General features: G+C 39.2%; 1 protein-coding gene across 1 annotated transcript in view; it reads left to right on the forward strand.

Annotated features, from left to right (window-relative positions):
- ABCC4 (ATP binding cassette subfamily C member 4) overlaps window positions 1-20,448 on the forward strand; it is a 520,751-nt gene extending 500,303 nt beyond the window's left edge. Inside the window, exons 30-31 of the mRNA XM_030201377.1 lie at window positions 8,930-9,064; window positions 19,473-20,448. Of these exons, the coding sequence (XP_030057237.1) occupies window positions 8,930-9,064; window positions 19,473-19,568 (231 nt within the window). The 3' untranslated portion in view covers window positions 19,569-20,448. The remainder of the gene's footprint in view (window positions 1-8,929; window positions 9,065-19,472) is intronic.
- Window positions 20,449-20,850: the final 402 nt, after the last annotated feature.

Raw genomic sequence — 20,850 nt, forward strand, 5'->3', positions numbered from 1 at the left:
GGAGGACTCCAGCTCAGCTTGGAGGGAAAAAATGAAGTTCATTCTGAGGAAAGAGGGTATTACTGGTGATATGCAACAGAGATTGGTGCTTGTTTGGTTGTTCTACATTTTTGTAAGTAGTATCGCGGAAGGGCAATCAGGAAAGATTTTCTTCTTTGCAGATGACATCAAATTGTGCAACAGAGCAGACACCATGGAAAGTGTGGATAGTATGAGGAGGGATCTAGTGAAGCAAAGTTTGTCAGCTTAAAAAAAAAAAGTATTGTCATGCATTTGGGCTTCTCCTATTTGATTAAATAAAGAAAAAAACACTGAGGCGTATTTTCAAAGCACTTAGATCCACGCCAAAATCAAGCAAATTCTATAATAATATGTGTAACTTAACCAGCTAATGAGCGCTGATAACATCACTTAACAAGCAGTAATGGGCACTAATTGATACTATTTAGAATTTATGCGCACAACCTCGCTAGGGGTTCCTTTTATTAAGGTGAGTTGAAAAATGACCTGCACTGTTGTAGACGTGTGCATTGGACAGCACGCCTGCAAAAAAAGGCCTTTTTTTGGCCAAAAATGGATGTAATGGCAAAATAAAAATTGGCGCATCCATTTTGGGCGTAAGACCTTACCACCACCCATTGACTTTAGTGGTAAGGTCTCACGCATTAACCAGGTGGTAATCGTCAGTAAGCGTACACTGCCGATTACTGCCGGTTAGCGGCACACGGTAGAAAATAAAAAAATATTTTCTGCGGCGCATATCAAACGTGCATAAAAAATGTAATTATCACCCGGGGCTCGCGGTAGCCAGGCAGTAATTCCAAATTGATGCACGTTGGATGCACGTAGGCGCCTACGCGGCTTAGTAAAAGAGCCCCTAAGTGTATTCTGTAATGAAATGTGCTAAACTTCTAACACCCGCAGGCAAAAAGGGGCATGGTTATGGGTGGGGGAATGGACGTTTCATGGCATTCCAAAATATGGCCCATTGCATGTAAATCTATGCATTGGGACTTGGTGTAAATGGATGCAATTAGTTTCAGGTGCTGAGATATCAACTAAGCGTATTCTAGGTAGGTATCATTAGGAAAGGAATGGAAAACAAAAATGAGGATGGCTCCCACTTAAGGAACGAATTGCGTTCAAGATCTGCACGATTGTACACAAAATCATTCACGCAGACGCCCCAATATACATGCTAAACCTCGTGAACCTACCTCCCAGAAATGCCACAAGATCAACCCGCACATTTCTCAACCTGCACTTCCCCAGCTGTAAAGGACTAAAATACAAGCTGATGCATGCCACTACCTTCTCTTACATGAGCACGCAGTTATGGAACGCACTACCTACAGACCTGAAAACAATCAACGAAATAACTATCTTCCGCAAATCTCTGAAGACATACTTCTTCAACAAAGCCTACAATGAGAACCGATAACCTCAATAATCCACCTCACCAATCCAGTCAGTTATGAAAGCCCACCTTCTATAAAGCCCACCTTCTATAACTACCCTAACCACACCCTCCTTCTTCTCTCTTCCCTACTTAATCTCTGCACAATACTAACTGTATCCGATATCCTGGAACGACAATGTTAACAAAACTATGTAAGCCACATTGAGCCTGCAAATAGGTGGGAAAATGTGGGATACAAATGCAATAAATAAATAAATAATGCCTTTGTACCATTCCATGGTGCAACCGCACCTCGAATATTGTGTTCAATTCTGGTCGCCGCATCTCAAAAAAGATATAGTGGAATTAGAAAAGGTGCAGAGAAGGGCGACGAAAATGATAAAGGGGATGGGACGACTTCCCTATGAGGAAAGGCTAAAGCGGCTAGGGCTCTTCAGCTTGGAGAAAAGGTGGCTGAGGGGAGATATGATAGAGGTCTGTAAAATAATGAGTGGAGTTGAACGGGTAGATGTGAAGCATCTGTTTACGCTTTCCAAAAATACTAGGACTAGGGGGCATGCGATGAAGCTACAATGTAGTAAGTTTAAAACGAATCAGAGAAAATATTTCTTCACTCAACGTGTAATTAAACTCTGGAATTCGTTGCCACGGAACGTGGTAAAAGCGGTTAGCTTAGCGGAGTTTAAAAAAGGTTTGGACGGCTTCCTAAAGGAAAAGTCCATAGACCATTATTAAATGGACTTGGGGAAAATCCATTATTTCTGGGATAAGCAGTATAAAATGTTTTGTACTTTTTTGGGATCTTGCCAGGTATTTGTGACCTGGATTGGCCATGGTTCGAAACAGGATGCTGGGCTTGATGGACCTTTGGTCTTTCCCAGTATGGCAATACTTATGTACTTATATATACTGTGCCTAAATCTAGGTGCCGCTTATAGAATACGCTTAGTCGACACTGATTTTTTAGGCACCATATATAGAATCTCCTCCTATATGCTAAAAGATATGTATTTATTTCCATTTCAATGGAATACTGAGGCTATAGCTTACTGGTACTAAGTTATAGTGCTCATTAAAAGAAATAGTAAATAGAAATGTGGGGAAATTTGTTACTACAACAAAAGATTTACCGCTTAAGCAGTCTCTCCTTTTATCTGTCTCGTTGGGACAGGTTAGAAGTGACTAAAACAATCATTGTTCCTAATTTATATATTTTCAATGTGTTTCCTTCCATGCTTTATAGAAACACCTAGAATTGCATTACATAAATTGAAACTGAATAAAAAAAATAAGGAGGGGTAAATATTCCATATCTTCAGTTACATCACTCTGCGCTTTTTTTTTTGCTAAGACAACGTAGCTACTAGTCTTACAATGGGGAATTAAAGAATCGGCCTGTTTAGTTACTACTGGAAAAGGCTATATTGGTGCTGTATCCCATTGCACTAGTTCCAAGTATGCGACTTCCCTCAGATGTAAAAGATGAGTTGGTGGTGTTGGCAGAGATGCATTTAGGAAATTAGAAGCTGCATTTCACTTGCAGGACAGCTGTTCTAACAAGATGCTCTTCTGGAATAATGCCCAATTTAAAATTGAAGATTCTTTGATCAGTTAGAAAAATTGACAAAGATACGGCATCTAGTCTATAAGGCAACTTTTACATCAGGAGTAAAGTTAAGCTTTTTCTGGAGTTGCATTTTTTATGCACAGTCGCTACGCATGTCAGAAAATATATATTTTTTCTGTTGCGTGGTGGAAACCGCTGGTAATTGACATTGTACCCACGCTGACCATTACCGCCCGGTTAACGTGCGAGACCTTACTCTTAAGTGAATGGGTGGCGGTAAAGTCTCAGACCCAAAATGGACGCGTGCCAATTTTTATTTTGCCACACGTTCATTTTTGGCAAAATTTTTAAAAAAGGTCTTTTTTACAGGCACATTGGAAAATGAATGCGTGCATCCAAAACACACACCTACACTAGTGCAGCCCATTTTTCAGCCACCTTAGTAAAAGAACCCCTAAGGGAGGTGGGGGGCAGTTAAATAACTTGATGCATCCAGTTAGGTATGTCAGTTCTACAATAGAATCTTTGCACCACAATGCACCTGAATTGTGCATCTAAATTTAGGCAGGACAATGGCAGGCACAAATGAGCACACCTATGTACATATATAAAGTGCATAACTTAATAATAGTCTGTAAGTTTTTCCCAGGGAACTCCGTTCACTGGGTAAATCTCTCTTATCTGCACCCTTCTCCTCCACCATTAACTCCAGACTCCATTCCTTTTATCTTGCTGCACCATATGCCTGGAATAGACTTCCTGAGCCGGTACGTCAAGCTCCCATCTCTGTCCGTCTTCAAATCTAAGCTAAAAGCCCACCTTTTTGATGCTGCTTTTAACTCCTAACCCTTATTCACTTGTTCAGAACCCTTATTTTATCATCCCCACTTTAATATTCCCTTATCTCTTGTTTGTCCTGTTTGTCTGTCCTAATTAGATTGTAAGCTCTGTCGAGCAGGGACTGTCTGTTCATGTTCAAGTGTACAGCGCTGCATACGTCTATGATATGAAATAAGTAGTAGTAGTAGAGATCATATGTTGAAGACATGCCCAGATCCCCTTACAGTTATGCACTATAGTACTTCCACACTTATAGAATGGTGCATACATGCTGAGGCAAAAAAAAAAAAAATACCCCCCCCCCCTACAGTTTTTTGCAGGTTTATCAGCAACTGCTTTGAATTTCAACAAGGAATTTTACGTACATATTTAGTCATCATACTTACGTGTTATATTAAACAACATTTAGGTGGTCTTTTACTAAGGTGAGCTGGTGTTTTTAGCGTGCGCTAAACGCTAGAGACGCCAATGTATTTCTATGGACGTCTTTAGCGTTTAGCACACACTTAAAATGCCAGCGTTCCTTAGTAAAAGACCCCCCCCCCCCCCAATTATCTTAAGCTGGGTTGATGATACTAATATTTTAGCATTACTACCTAGCGATTTTTGCATGTTAAAATATTCGAGCTAAAACACAGTAAAATAATGTCATTCCAGCGATACAATTAACAATGTGTCAGAGTTTCGCAGTCACTGTGAATGTTCAGTGTCCACCCCCGACTTTAACAAAGGCTTTCAGTTGCTTTGGGAAGTTCTTAACAAGCCTTCCAATCCATCCCTATGGCAGGCTGTCCCTGATCATCTGCAGTGCTTCCTTGAGTTTGGTGATTGTTTGCAGCTTTGCCCATGATTGCCGTTCTGATCCGAAATGCTTTTAAAGAAATTATCTGTAAATTATCATATTATCAGATACAAATTATTGTTTGCAAAAGTCTGTCACTGTGATATCATTAACAGTAAGCTGATACCCTGTTTTTTTTATTTTTCAAATAATGGTAGTTTTACATTTTCAAATGTGCGAAAATCGCTGGGTGGGCTCTCTATAAAGTCTGTAACTTCTCTGTGTTTAAAGAAAATCTCATTCCACTCAGCACATAAATGTAGATAGTAGCAATCAATAAAGCAGTAAAATATCACATGGAGGGCCCCTTTTACTAAGCCGTGTAGGTACCTACGCGTGCCCAACGTGCGCCAAAATGGAGTTACCGCCTGACTACTGCGTGGCACTTGAGGTAATTTCATTTTTTGGTGCATGCCCGATATGTGCGTCCGAAAAATATTTTTTATTTTCTGGCACGCGCAGCGGACGCGCGTCAAGTGCATCTGACACACGTAGGTCATTACCACCCAAATTCTTTACGGCTAGGTCTATGGCTGGCGGTAAGGTCTGATACTCAAAATGGACACGCGGCAATTTTGATTTTGCCACATGTTCTGTTTTTTTTGGGAAAAAATTGGGCTTTTTTACAGGTGTGCTGAAAAATGATTCTGCGCATGCCCAAAACCCATGCCTACACTACTGCAAGCCATTTTTCAGCACGCCTTTGTAAAAGGACCCTGTGGTATACATACATGTGTAAGTAGTGCTTTTCTCTACACTTACATGCCCAGTTTCAGAATTGCCTTTTTAGATTGTAACCCCTCCAGGGACAGGGAAATACATGTAGTACCTGAAGGTAACTTCTCTTGGACTGCTAAGAAAGACATGAGCTATGTCCTAGTTCCTTTGAATGTTTTAATAAAGATTGGGAATTGGAAAATGTCTGTCACTTGTTGAGACACTCATCAACTGATGTCTAAGGTGGTGGAGAACTTTTTCGATCAGATAAATGCTTTACACTCCCATAAAACAGGATTTTGCTCTCGGCGCTGTAGTGAACATTACATTACATTGGACTTATATCCCGCTAACATATCAATCAATTAATAAATACAATAAAAAGGGAAATCATCAACTAGAAACCAAATTCTACACATTAAAATACTTCTGAAATAAAAAAAAGTCTTACTGACTTCCTAAAATGTAAATAATTTCCTATCAATCGAAGTTCTAATGGTAAGGAGTTCCAAAATGATACTGCTTTATAAGTGATAGAGGTAGACAGGTTCCAGCGTGCTTTCTGCGAGCTTACCTGAGCTAGGTCAATGGCTGGCGGTAAGTTCGCAGACCCAAAATGGACACGCGGCAATTTTGATTTTGTCACACATCCATTTTCGGCAAAAATTTTAAAAAGGCCTTGTTTTTACAGGCACACTGAAAAATGGATCAGCGCGTGCCCAAAACCCGAACCTATACTACCGCAAGCCATTTTTCATGTCACCTTAGTAAAAGGACCCCAAAGTTACTACACACACCACCTAATATACACATGCACACCCAACTGACATCACTTATAAATGCCCACACTACCAAGTTTCCTAAATAATACATTAGATCTTGTATTTTGTTCCAAAATCATTATTAAGTTTTCAATAATGTCTGCAGTAAACCATCCCAAACCTCAAAATACATCCATCACCCACTACCCCCACAAACTTGCATCCCAGTTCCCCTCGTACCACCTTCATCACCTTTCCCGTCTATGCCCCTTCCCTGGCATGCCTCCCTTTGAGTTGCATGCTATGAGATTTAGGCGCTCAGTATTATAGAAGAACATACAAGCAGATTCACGCACAAATCCATATTCATGCCGATTAATTTCAATAATTGATAAGGCCAATTAATTGATAGTTAATGTCTCATTAACCAATTTATTTGCACATTCATCTAGGATCAGTGCCAAAATTTCAGCATCATATATAGAATCGGGGGGGGGGGGGGGTAAGTGCATTATGGTATTTTGGGGGAGGAAGGGGGGGCATGTCAAGGGCAAAGAATGGGCATGGAAGCACTATTCAGCTAGTATGCTGACATTACTGTCATGCTATCTGGTTAGCAGATATTGTAGATGTAAATAGCATACTGTTTGTATTGTTTGAATATTTTTACTGCTGTAATTGTCTATTGCTCATGTTTGATTTATTCTTACTGTATACTGCCTTGAGTGAATTCCTTCAAAAAGGCGGTAAATAAATCTAAATAAATAAATAAATAAATAGCACAGGAGCCCTTGGCATCTCCTAAATAGGAGGCAGTAAGTGCTGACATGTTAATCTTTTTAAATGGCTGCATGATAATGCTATCATTAGTGTACGGCCAAATAGCAAATAGAGAAATACTTATTTTACAGCTGCACTAGAAATGGACATAGTGTGCGAGAAAGATCCACATTAGGACATGATATCCCCCCTTATTAGTACAGCTTAGTAAAAGGGCCCTATCATTTGTAAAGTGAAGGGAAGATGATTCTACTCAACAACTCCTATGGTCAAAAAAGGCAGTTCCATCAAAATATATTTTTCTTATAGATGGAATTGAAAGTAAACAAGTTCTGTCTGTACACAAGAGAACAAGATGGTTTATAGAGCTTCAGTACCAAATTTAAATACATTGCAGCATCCCTTTGTATTAATATCAGGTTCCTAAATTTGCCTCTCATTGATTTGTACAAAATGTGCCAAGCTCTTTGCATTGTGGATCTTTTGCTTCACCCCCCTGCTCATGTGCTGTAGGAACCAGTGGGATTTTAGATCATCTGACTGTGACCCAATACCTTTGACTTTGTATCAGGCATATAATTTGAATAGAAAAACAAATGCAGAGTGGAAGAAAATCCAATCCAAGAAACCAATCAAAACTCACAGAATGAAAACTCCAAATAGACTTTATTAGGACCCTACACGGTCTGTGTTTCGGCTATAAAGCCTTCATCAGGGGGTCAAAGTCAGAGACAAAAATAGTAGTCACTAGCGATCACTGCGAACAAATACCACTCACTGACACCGCTATACCAGCGAAGGCAAGTCCATATATGAACATTCTTTTCCTGTTCATCCTGAAGTGGCCCACCAGTGAAAAAAGTAACTATCAGAAGATAGAGCTCATTAAGGCTTTTTTTCAGGAGCTAATATTTGACAATAAGAAGACGATTTGTGCTAATGTCAGATTCATAAAGAATTTTCCAAATTCCCAATGCATTTTACTGTGTTAAGGATACAATATGTGGGAAAAAATGAGATATGATGTGTACATTATAGACTAAGGGGCCCTTTTAGTAAGCCGAGTTGGCACCTGCACGCGCCCAACACACATCAATTTTGTTACCATGTGGCCCAGGCAGTAATTTCATTTTTTAAGTGCGTCCACTACGCACGCCAGAAAGCAATTTTTTCCGGCACGCGTTGTTAACCGGGCGGTAAAAGGCATTCTACGTGTGAGACCTTACCGCTAATTCAATGTGTGGCGGTAAAGTCTCAGACCCAAAATGGACGCACGCCAATTTTCATTTTGCCACACTTCCATTTTCGGCCAAAATTTTAAAAAGGCATTTTTTGCAGGTGCGCTGAAAAATAGATCTGCGCACATCCAAAACATGTGCTTATACCAGCGCAGCCCTTTTTTGGCGCACCTTAGTAAAAGGGTAGGCAGCAGTACAGAAAGGTGAGTTGATTTCTAAAGATGCTTTCCTTAGCTCTAAATTTTTAACATATGTGGTCTTTTTACATATCTTTTGTCAAGATCAGTTAGTATATATATGAATTACAACAGATTCTGTTCTTAGCTGTGTGCTCTGTTCACGTCATTCTCTTTGATGTAGGCTAGCTTTATCTATATAAATTCAACCATTAAATTATCATTATTAATTGTTGTTTTGCTTACTAGTAGATCTGATTACAGAAAGAACACCTTTTCTTTAGAAACATTGTTGGTCAACAAGTACCCTGACATAATTGTTAAACATCTGTTTCGCACATGTGGGTGTTTGGCTGCATCATCAGATTGTCAACCTTACAGCAAACATGTATTTTGATTACTAGAATGCCCATGTTTCAGTTCTTGGAAGGTACACAATCAATTTTAAATTTTATACAAACCCACATCAAAACCTCATTTTAAGGGGAGAACAGCCAGACCTCAGCCTATTTTAAATGCAGTGTGAGGCTTTATGATGTGTTGCTGCAAAATGCTTTCTTCTGATTGGTTTGTTTCTGCTGGTTAACAGGTTTTGGATGCAGGAAGGATAAAAGAATATGATGAGCCGTACATTTTACTGCAGAATAAAGAGAGCCTGTTTTACAACATGGTGCAACAAGTGGGCAAGGCCGAAGCAACCTCCCTAACAGAAACAGCAAAGCAGGTAGGCTTTTACATAAAGACGTATAATTAAGGTTGCTTCAGCCGTTCACTTCTAACAGCACTGCATTTTATGTCAGATGTTTACTTGGAGAAAAATATACAGTAGCAGCACTTAATCAAGTTTTGAATCCCAACTTGGCAAGGCCCAGGTTGTTTTGACTGGTCCTTTAAAGTAGGTTAAAATAGTTGATTAGTTTCAAAAGGCCAGTATTTTTGCAGTGGATATATACCATATTGGAGGCCCTTCAATTTTTTAGGAAGCCTGAAATTAGCAACACAAGACAAAGAAACCCCACAGACTGATGAAGTGTTCAACAATTTTTAATTACTGAAATAAATGAGTGAAGCAATACCTTGTTGTTATATTCTAACCATTTTTTTTTAAATTTAATCTAAGTAACTGTAAATTCCCAGAACTATAATAAATTTACTATAACCACATGAATGAACCTACCAAAAAATTGATTTAGTGGTACCTCTGGGTAGAAATACTGGTATTTCTGGTATATAGCAGTGGTTCCCAAACCTGGTCCTGGAGGTACACCAGCCTCTTTATCATTTTTTTGGCACCCTTCTCTGTACCTTTTCTAATTCCGCTATATCTTTTTTGAGATGCGGTGACCAGAATTGCACGTAGTATTCAAGGTGCAGTCACACCATGAAGCGATATAGAGGTATTATAACATTCTCATTTTTGTTTTCCTTTCCTAATAATTCCAAACGTTCTATTTGCTTTCTTAGCCACCATTGCACACTGAGTTTCAACATGTCATCAACTATAACACCTAGATCCTTTTCCTGGACAGTGATTCCTAATGTGGAACTTTGCATCATGTACCTATAGCTTGTGTTTCTCTTTCCCACATTCATCACTTTACACTTGCTCACATTAAATGTCATCTGCCGTTTGGATGCCCAGTCTTGTAAGGTCCTCTTGCAATTTTTCACATTCCTCTTGTGATTTAACAACTTTGAATAACTTTGTGTCATCTGCAGATTTAATTACCTCACTAGTTATTACCATTTTTAGATCATTTATAAATATGTTTAAAAGGAGTGGTCCCAGCACAGACTCCTAGGGTACCCTACTATGTACTCTTTTCCATTGAGAATACTGACCACTTAACGCTACTCTCTGTTTTCAAACTTTTATGTTAAATCATTTTTATTGACAGTTCTTACAGTAAACAAAAACATACTCGAACACAGATCCATAGCATGCTCTACCCAGTCAGTATTAGGGTAATTGAAATCACCAGTTAATATCAAAAGAGAACAATTTTACAAAACAAGCTCCCTCCTCCCAAATCTCCCCCCCCCCCCCCCCCCCCCCCCCCCTGCCAAGGCTCTGTGTGGCAAAACAAACAGGGCTCTTGCAAAAACAAGAACATATCAACTATTCAGACTTGGGAACGTTTTTGTACTACTCTTACACCACTGGAACACAGTACATAAGTACTGCCATACTGGGACAGACCAAAGGTCTATCAAGCCCAGCATCCTGTTTCCAGCAGTGGCCAATCCAGGTCACAAGTACCTGGCAAGATTGCAAAACAGTACAATACATTTTAGAAATAAGCATTGGAATTTCCCCAAGTCCATTTTAATAAAAGTCTATAGACCATGCTTTAGATTGGAAATTTGTGAAGAGAGCTGCTCAAAGCTCAGGCCCAGAGTCTGTGTCATCACCAACGTAAACTCTGCCAGGTCAGATTCAGGGGCCCTTTTACTAAGCTGCATAGGCGCCTACGCGCCCCAAATTGGAGTTATCACCCAGTTACCGCATGGCCCTTGCAGTAATTTCAATTTTGGCGCATGTCCACTATGCGCATCTGAAAAATATTTTTTATTTTCTGATGCTCGTCAAGTGAAATTTGGCACGCGTAGACCATTACCGCCCGGTTACCGCATGAGACCTTGCCACTAGGTCAATGGCTTGCAGTAAGGTCTCAGACCCAAAATGGACACGCGGCAATTTTAATTTTGCTGCACGACCATTTTCAGCAAAAATTTTAAAAAGGCATTTTTTTGTAGGTGTGGTAAAATATAATTCTGCACACGCCCAAAACACGCGTCTACACTGCCACAGGCCATTTTTCAGTGCACCTTAGTAAAAGGATCCCTCAGTAAACGTTACTGCACCACCAGAGGGCTTCGCCATTTTCTCCTCCACTTGCTTGATTCACTCTTTGTCCTTTTTGCAAGGCTTCATGGACATTTCCCCACTAAATTTGGAAATATATTTGTCCATACAGATTTAATGCAGCAAGTACTACCAGAAAAGATCACAGTAAGCCAAAATAATAGTCTTTATCTCATGTTTCTGGGGTTGGGGCCTCAGAGTAGGGCAGACACGCGGCCTCTTAGTATCATAGCATCTTTCAACCAGTTTTTAATCCACAATAGGACATTACCACCTATTCCATGACTTTCTAATTTCCCCAGGAGTCTTTCATGAGTTACTCTGTCAAATGCCATTTGAAAATCCAGATACACCATATCGATTAGCTCACCTTTATCTACATGTTTGTTCACCCCTTCAAAGAAATATAGTAGATTGGCGAGGCAAGTTTTCCCTTGACAAATCCATGTTGGCTTTGTCTCATTAATCCATGCTTATCTATATGCTGTGTAATTTTATTCATTATAACACTCCCTACCATTTTGCCCGGCACCGACATCAGGCTCACCGGTTTATAATTTCTCGGATCTCCTCTAGAACCCTTTTTAAAAATTGGCATTGCATTGTCCATCCTCCCATCTTCTGATACCATGCTTGATTTTAAAGATAAATTACATATTGCTAACAATAGCTCTGCAAGTTCATTTTTCAATTCTATCAGTACTCTAGGATTTATACCATCTGGTCCAGGCGATTTGCTATTCTTCAGTGTGTCAGATTGCTCCATTACGTCTTCCAGATTTACAGAGATTTGTTTGTTTCTCAGACTCATCAGCACTGAATTCCATTTCTGGCACTGATACCTCTCCCACATCTTCCTTTTTGAAAACCGAAACAAATAATTAATTTAATCTCTCTGCTATGGCCTTGTCTTCCCTGTGTGCCCCTTTTACCTCTCGATCGTCTAACAGTCCAACTGATTCTTTTACTGAGTTCTTGCTTCTAATATACCTAAATAAGTTTTTACTATGTGTTTTTGCCTCCAACACAATCTTCTTTTCAAAGTCTGTCTTTGACTTCCCATTTCCTATGCTGTTTCCTATTATTTTCAGTCAGATACTTCTTTTATTTTCTGAAGAATTATTTTTTAGCTCAAATAGCTTCTTCAACCTCATTTTTTAACCATACCGGCTGTTGTTTGGCCTTCCATCCTCCAATATATGGAATATATCTAGTCTGGGCTTCCAGAATGGTATTTTTGAGTAGCGTCCATACCTGATGTAAATTTTTTACCTTTGTAGCTGCTGCTCTTGTTTTTTTTACTATTCTATTCATTTTATCATAGTCTCCTTTTTGAAAGTTAAATGCTAACGTATTGGATTGCCCATGTGTACTTACTCCAGAGATTATATCAAATCTGTTCATGTTATGATCACTGTTATCCAGTGGCCTCGGCACCATTACCTCCTGTACCAGATCATGTGCTCTACTAAGGACTAGGTCTAGAATTTCTCCCCCTCTTGTTGGCTCCTGAACCAGCTGCTCCATAAAGCAGTCCTTGAAATCATGAAGGAATTTTAACTCCATAGCATGCTCTACCCAGTCAGTATCAGGGTAATTGAAATCACCAGTTAATATTGTGTTCCCCAGTTTGTTAGCCTCCCTAATTTCTGATAACATTTCTGCATCTGTCTGTTTATCCTGGCCAGATGGATGATAGTAAACTCCTATCACTATCCTTTTCCCCTTTACACATGGAATTTCAATCCATAGCAGATCCAAGATGTGTTTTGTGTCCTGCAGAATTTTTAGTCTGTTCGATTCAAGGCCCTCCACCAATTTGATCCACCCTATCACTGCAATATAATTTGTACCCTGGTATGACAGTGTCCTATTGGTTATCTCCTTTCTACCAGGTCTCAGAGATACCTATGATATCTATATTTTCATTTAGTACAATATATTCTAACTCTCCCATCTTATTTCTAAGGCTTCTGACATTTGCATAGACATTTCAAACAGTGTTCCTATTTACAACTTGCTCAACAGTTGACAGTGATAATTTGCAGTCTTGAAAATCTGTCTGCTCTTTATTTAGACACCTGGTCTACTATAGTCTCTATTGCAACCTCGCTATCAGGATGCCCTATCTTCCCTGTTTTAGTGATTTCATTTAAAGATACCTTGTTTCAAACCATGTGCTTTTGATTGACTGTCAACCTTCCTCCAGTTTCTAGTTTAAAAGCTGCTCTATCTCCTTTTTAAATGTTGATGCCAGCAGCCTGGTTCCACCCTGGTTAAGGGTGGAGCCCATCTTTACAGAATAGGATCCCATTTTCTCAGAATGTTGCCCAGTTCCATGCAAATCTTAAACCCTCCCCCCATTATACCATCTCCTCATCCATACTTTGAGACTCTGGAGCTCTGCCAGTCTCTTGAGTCCTATGTGTGGAACGGGGAGCACTTTTGAAAATGCTAACCTGGAGGTTCTGGATTTGATCTTTCTACCTAAGAGACTGAATTTGACTTCCAGAACCTCCCTCCCACATTTTCCTATGTCATTTGTACCCATGTGTACCAAGACAGCAGACTCCTCCTCATCACTGTCTAAAGTCTTATCTAGGTGCCGTGTGAGGTCCGCCACCCTCGCACCATGCAGGCAAGTGACCAGGCTATCCTCACGCCCACCAGCCACCCGGCTATCTACATGTCTGATGATTGAATCAACAAATACAACAGCTGTCCTAACCCTTCCCTCCTGGACAGCACCTCCTGAAGACACATCCTCAGTGCGAGAGGAAATTACATCCCCTGGTGGGCAGGTGCTGGCTACAGGATTACTTCCTACTTCACCAGGGTGATGCTCTCCTAGGACACCTCTACTACTACTACTTAGCATTTCTATAGCACTACTAGACGTATGCAGCGCTGTACACTTGAACATGAAGAGACAGTCCCTGCTAGACAGAGCTTACAATCTAATTAGGCCAGACAAACAGGACAAATAAGAGATAAGGGAATTACTATGGTGGGGATGATAAAGTAAGGGTACTGAACAAGTGAGTAAGGGTTAGAAGTTAAAAACAGCTTCAAAAAGGTGGGTTTTTAGCCTAGATTTGAAGACGGCCAGAGATGGAGCTTGACGTACCGGCTCAGGAAGTCTATTCCAGGCATATGGTGCAGCAAGATAAAAGGAACGGAGTCTGGAGATAGCGGTGGAGGAGAAGGGTGCAGATAAGAGAGATTTACCTAGTGAACGCACAGGTGCTGCCAGACTAGAAGTGGGACTTCTCTATAATGTCCCTGTAAGCCTCCTATATATATGTCTCTGTCTCCCCCAGCTCCTCAAAGTCTGTTGCTCTAGCCTCAAGAGAACGGACTCATTCTCTGAGAGCTAGGAGCTCTTTGCATCAGTCACACACATATAAACTCTTGCCAACTGGGAGATAATCATGCATGTGACACAGTGCAAAAGACTGGATAGCATCCCTCTTGCTTCTGGACTGCTGTCTGCATCTTAGTATTATTGTGTTGTTTAAACTTCTTAAGGTACTAGGGATATTAGAGTAATATAAAGAACTGTAAGATTTTATGGTATATTGTGTAATTTATTTAGACTTTGCTTCTCAAAAAGTAATTAAATGTAATTAAATCTAATGTGTTATCTTAATTAGAATAATTGATTACTAGTTAAGACTATAAGGGGCCCTTTTAATAAGCCGCATGTCTATGTGCACCAAAATGGAGTTACCACGTGGCTTTTGCGGTAATTTCATTTTTGGTGCGTGTTCGATACTGACGTCTGAAAAATTATTGTTATTTTCTGACGCGCGTATTGGGCACGCACCAAGTAGCATTTGACATGCATAGGTCAAATTACTACGTGAGTCTTTACCACTACTACGTGAGTCTTTACCACTAGATCAATGGCTAGTGGTAAGGACTCAGACCCAAAATGGATGCACGGCAATTTTCACTTTGCCACATGTCCATTTTTGGCAAAAATTTTAAAAAGACCTTTTTTACAGGTGCAATGATTCTGCGCACGTCCACACTACCACAGGCCATTTTTCAGCGCACCTTAGTAAAAGGACCCCTAAATGAAGAGATGTGCTAGGGGTGGGCAGGAGTTTGGGGGCGGGGGCAGGAATAAAGACTGAAATAGACTCTAGAAGGCACAGCAGAGCCTATCTGTTAATGCTGTATTTCAGGTTTTAGAAACTATGGGAAAAAGTGTAGGGAGACTAGTTCATAAAGTTATCTTTTTAAAATTCTAACTTTTTTTTTTATCAATAAACCTACCTTACCTCTTTTAAACCCCAACCTTTAAATCACCATAGATTACCAGATTCTCAATACAGTCACCATTCAGAACAGAAACCCTCTCCCACCTCATCAACTGTAAAGGGGAAACCACAGTCTGGGTGCATTGCTAGCTGATATCACTGCTACATACCAAGGCTTGGGCACACAGGTTCAATTTCTTTTTCAGAGTATTAATAAAGCTGCCTCCATAGTCATTCCAGTCAAAATTAGTGGTACGTGACAAAAGTTATGTCAAGTTCTGTTCAAAAATTGAATGTTTAAATGATTAGCTTTATAATTATGATTTGATTTTGAATGATTTCTCTAAATTTCTCTTTTGTGGGTATCGAAAAAAACAAGCCATCGTTGGTTCAGCCTAAGGTTCAGGGAAAGTCCCTGCCATTGCAAGATGAAATAGTAACTATTGGGATTTCACTGTTAATAATTCTATGCAGGTTTCTTCTCAGATAAATTCAGTTGTACATTGTTGTTTTTATCTGCTAAATATGATTCATCAGTTAAGGCCTTTTCTTACACTAGCAAATTTAGGGGCCCTTTTACTAAAGCTTAGCATACACTAACAGAATTAGCGAACACTAAATGCTAAGAAGCCATAGGTATAAAATGAGCTTCTTAGCAGTTACTGCATGCTGAGCTTTAGTAAAAGGACCCCTTAGTTAAAGTTGTCCTTGCTTTAGTTCCAGGTGACTGGATTACTGCAATCCACTTTATCAATGGTTTACCAAGAATAGTTTGAATAGGTTTCTGTTAATCCAGAATACAGCAGCTCAATTACAAAAAAAAAAAAGAAATTTGCTCATGTAACACCCACTCTTATTGAGTTATATTGGCTTCTAATTGCAGCTCAATTTTTTTTGTTTCTGATTATAAGGCTTTCTATATGGGCGTTCCTATCTTTCGGACAGATTACAGAGATATGTCCCTCAACGTACACTACGTTCTTCTCTGAAATGCTTGATTCATTTACCTTCTTTGAGTATTGTTAAATGATCAAGTACGATAAATAGATTTTAAAAATTGATAATGTGACCCTCCTGCTGAAAAATGCATACCGGTTACCTCTTTCACACAGAATTACTGTTAAGAAATTGTTCCTTGTCCATAAAATCCATCACCTCAGTCTACCTCTATTTCTCTCTCGATTGCTGATTCCATATCAGCCCACCAGAACTCTCAGATATTCCCCCAAAATTATACCAAGCTTTCCTCATATTTGTTTACAGAACATCAGGAATACAGTTTTAGCATTGTCAGATCAATTTTGTGGAATGTTCTTCCACTTCCTAGAAAAGTTCAAAGCAAGTTTCAAAACTTACTTGTTTAGTGATACATTTGACCAGTTCCCTTATTATTAATCCTTCCAAAGGACAGTCAAGATAAATGGATTGTTCTTCGAGTCTGTAGCATATAACTGACTTCCCTATATCAGATTTTAAAGAGAAATTGTAGTGTCTGTCTTTTCCTCTATGCTGTGTATCTCATTAGATTGTAAACCACTTAGAAGTTATTATAGCATCAGGTGGTAGAGTAAGTGGTCAATAAACCTGTAAATAGAGTATTTTGTTATGCTGAACCATCCTCATGTAATGTTCCCAGGTATTTGTCTTTTCAGGAAGCTTTGAAGATTTGGTTATTTTTAACAGAGTTATGTGCTGGATTTGTGTTGAGTACTAATACTTCTGTATGTTTCTGTGATTTTGTTTTTTTATTATTTTATATTGATATTGTTTATTATGAACTACTTTAAAACTGGTCTGTGTTGTCAGTAAATGAAATCAAGTTGAAGAGTCACAGCTTGTGATAGGTCACAGTTGTTCCAGTTAGTACTTTTTGGTGTGTTGAGGGATTTTTTTTGTATATGTATAGAGCTACAGACACCACTGTTCAACATCCTGCATCTTCTTTTTGCATTGCAGCTTTATTTCATTATCTGTCCCAACCACTCAAAAAAAGCTTGTCAAAGAAGCTTGAAAATGTGTCTCCACAAATATTTATTCATAAATGAAACATATATAATCAAACATCACAGTCTGACTGTGCCCCCATATTATAAATTGTAAAAGTGTATTAAAGTACATTCAGGGAAGTGTGATTTTTGAGATCTAATTCCTGTCATGTGTCAGTGTGTTGAAAAGAGTACATGTTTTTCCACTTTATAAAAACACACACAGATAAAACTTTTTGCATTTATCTTTTTTTATTATTATTTTTATTATAAAGACTATATTTGATGTTCTTTTTTATTCACCCGAACATATTTGCAGATAAGGGTGCGTAAGTCTTAACATTTTTTCATTTTGTTATGCACAATCTGTCAAGGAACGGAGATACGATACAGCGCCTAACAACTAGCAATTGTGGAAAAGTGAAACTTGACAGCAATTCATTTCTTTTTATATTCTGATTATATATTTATCAGGAAATCTGTATCTTGTCTGGTGCAGCTAGAAATTGGTAGAATTCAGGAATTCAAAGGCACAGAACTCTTCTATATGGTATCATCCTATATTTGTGAGAAGTTGCGTGGTTGAGTCATTGTTCAAGCTTTTACTTCTTTCATTATTTTGGTGCGCTATCCACAGATCGCATTTCTATGAGCCCTATAAAGGCTTTGCAGCACAAATTAAACACCGGGACATTTCATACATATGCTTTGGAGTTTCAATGCTTGTCAATCACAGTTTGTGAAATATGGGGATTACAACCTTACAGTAACATCCAAATCCATTGTGCTCGTTTTATGTGAGAAAATGAGAAACCCTTACACTGACACTAGGTTTCTCAGTTTCTTTGTCACCCTGTTTTTAATTTATCTTCGTATTTCGAGCCAGCAAAATGATTTCACTTATCACTTCAATTGTAGTGACAACTTAGATCAACTTGCACTATCAGGACTAGAGCAGATCCTCTAGCTAGTAGGCTCAGATAGGCCCTGGGGTGAGGATAACAGGAGCAGGCTTCAGTGTCTCAAAAGAAGAAAGCTTTGTTTCTGTAAAGTCAGTTCACCTGGCAAGATCGAGGGTTATCTGTTTTCTGAGGCAAACTTCCATTCACATTGTCTGTGTGTCTTTCTTTTAAATATTAGTTGTATATAGAAATGTGCTTTAAGGGGTGGTATTATGAAGAGCCACCTAGATTTAGGTGGCAGGAATGTGTGCAAATGGCAGTATTGTAGCCATTTAGGCATACAAGTGGCCTTTTAGAGAATACTAGCTAATATCTAGATGAGCATTTACACTGTCCATAGGGCTGGTGTAAGTGATCGTGCCTTAAATGTAGACACATTTTCTGCCACTTCCACTAGTATTCTATGAAGAAATGTAGGTGCTTACTTGTTGTTATACAGAATAGGCTTGAAATAGGCAGGTGTGTAGCCAGAAGTTGATTTGGGGGGGGGGGGGGGGGGCAAGCATTTAATCTTAGTCCACCCTTTCCTCGCTGCTGTCATTGTTGCACCCCCCCCCCCCCCCATCATACCTTTGCTGGTAGAGATGCTCAACCCTCACCCTCTGAATATTCACCACTGGAGCCCTGTACATGCTGCCTGAGAAGCTTCTGATCCGTGCACTTCCGCGCATGCTCAGTTCAAATCTATCAGTGGCTACAGCACCCTGCCGACTTCCTGCTGCTCAGGAAGCACGGGCAGGGCTCCAGTGGCTAAACTGTTTGACTGGTGGGGCTTGAGCACTCTTGCCATTTATATATTGGTTGCCACAATTATGGAAGGGACCTGAGCCCAAAGTGTGGGGGTGGGGGCAGCCCCCCCACTGTCTTTGCCACTAGAAATAGGCACCTGCTTACCCACGTATTCCTAGGAACCCTGTTGTAGGATTACCCTTTAGCCATGCATTTTATATATAATATAATGAGCTATGTGAGATTCTTATATTGACATGTTTCAATTGACTAACATGAAATATGCCTAATTAAATGGCAATTTTTTTTCTTTTTCCCTTTCTAGCTCTATTTTCGTAGGAATTACCCAGAAGCTGTTCCCAACAGTCAACTTGTCACAGACACTACCACACCATATATTATTTTCGAGACTGCACTATGATATCAAATGAACATAAATATATTTGGGGGGAAAAAAAGAAGACTTTAAATCTCAGGATAACGAGGTCTACCAGCATTTTTGATGGTTTGTTGCAGTATATGACTGGGTTGTATTTTCTTAATATAGAAGAAACATTGTATACTATAATGTTTCTTCTGTACAAATTTGAGTTCTGGAGAAAACTCCAATTGTATTTTTTATCTGCCAAATTTTGTTTTTTAATATTTGACAGTTTAATTTTTACTTTGAAAGAACCTTAATGAGAGAAAAATGAAACGCTAACCGATTAGCATAGAACGCATTCAGAACCGCCCTCAGTGCTAAAAAATAAATGTTATTTTATAGTTCGTGGGTAGCACACATATCTAAAAATTACCACGGGACGCCTCAGCATGCCCTATGGTAAGCCATTTTTTGCTGCAGTAAAGAGCTCCCTATTTTGTTTAATGATTTTTACTAGAAATTTCAGTTTCAGTGGCTGCTAATTATTACTATAATGTTGTCTGGATCATGTATGTTCTTAAAGAACATAGACAAATGATATTTCTAAAATTTTCATTGCCATGTTTTTTTTTAAATATTTTTTTAAGATATGGAAAGGGCAGTAGTGTTCACTGGGAAAGGAAAAATTCCAAATTTCTGAGCAGTAAATTTGATTTTTTTTTTTAAATTGTGTGTGTATATAGTGAACAAAGCCTTTCACATGCAGCAAAAAGTTTGCATTGATGACTCAGGTCTATAAAACGTTTTATTAAGAGGCCAAACACTTATATGTAACATCAAACAGGTGTGAAAGAAGCACAGAGTCGCTGAAGGTTAACATTTTGGTATTGTGGTAACTGTTGAAATGCACTTACAACCCCCCCCCCCCCCCCCCGTTTACAAAGCCACACAGTAATGCCGGCACAGGCCATTCAAAGTGAATGGGCTGTGTCGGCACTAGCATAGCTTTGTAAAGGACGGGGGGGGGGTTAGTTTTGAATCATGTTCTTTGCCAGTTATTTGATCATATTTTCCATATCAGATAAATGTGAACATTTTAATATTTTTTTCTCAAATCCAAATGATGAGGTGTAAAATGAAAGAACATATTTGAAAAAATGAATATGTGCAATGTGACTGAACTCTAAAGGTTTTATTTACAATGTGAAGGATCTGGGACTTTGCTGAGCTGACCATAGTGTGACAACAGTCCCTAGATTGGAAGAGGGAGGCAGGGGAGAGAGAGAAAGAGAGAGAGAGAAGCCTGATCATTGTATTACAGTGATATCCAGTGGTTGGA

The sequence above is a fragment of the Microcaecilia unicolor genome, chromosome 4 (genome assembly GCF_901765095.1).
Source record: "Microcaecilia unicolor chromosome 4, aMicUni1.1, whole genome shotgun sequence".
Classification (NCBI taxonomy): Eukaryota; Metazoa; Chordata; class Amphibia; order Gymnophiona; family Siphonopidae; genus Microcaecilia; species Microcaecilia unicolor.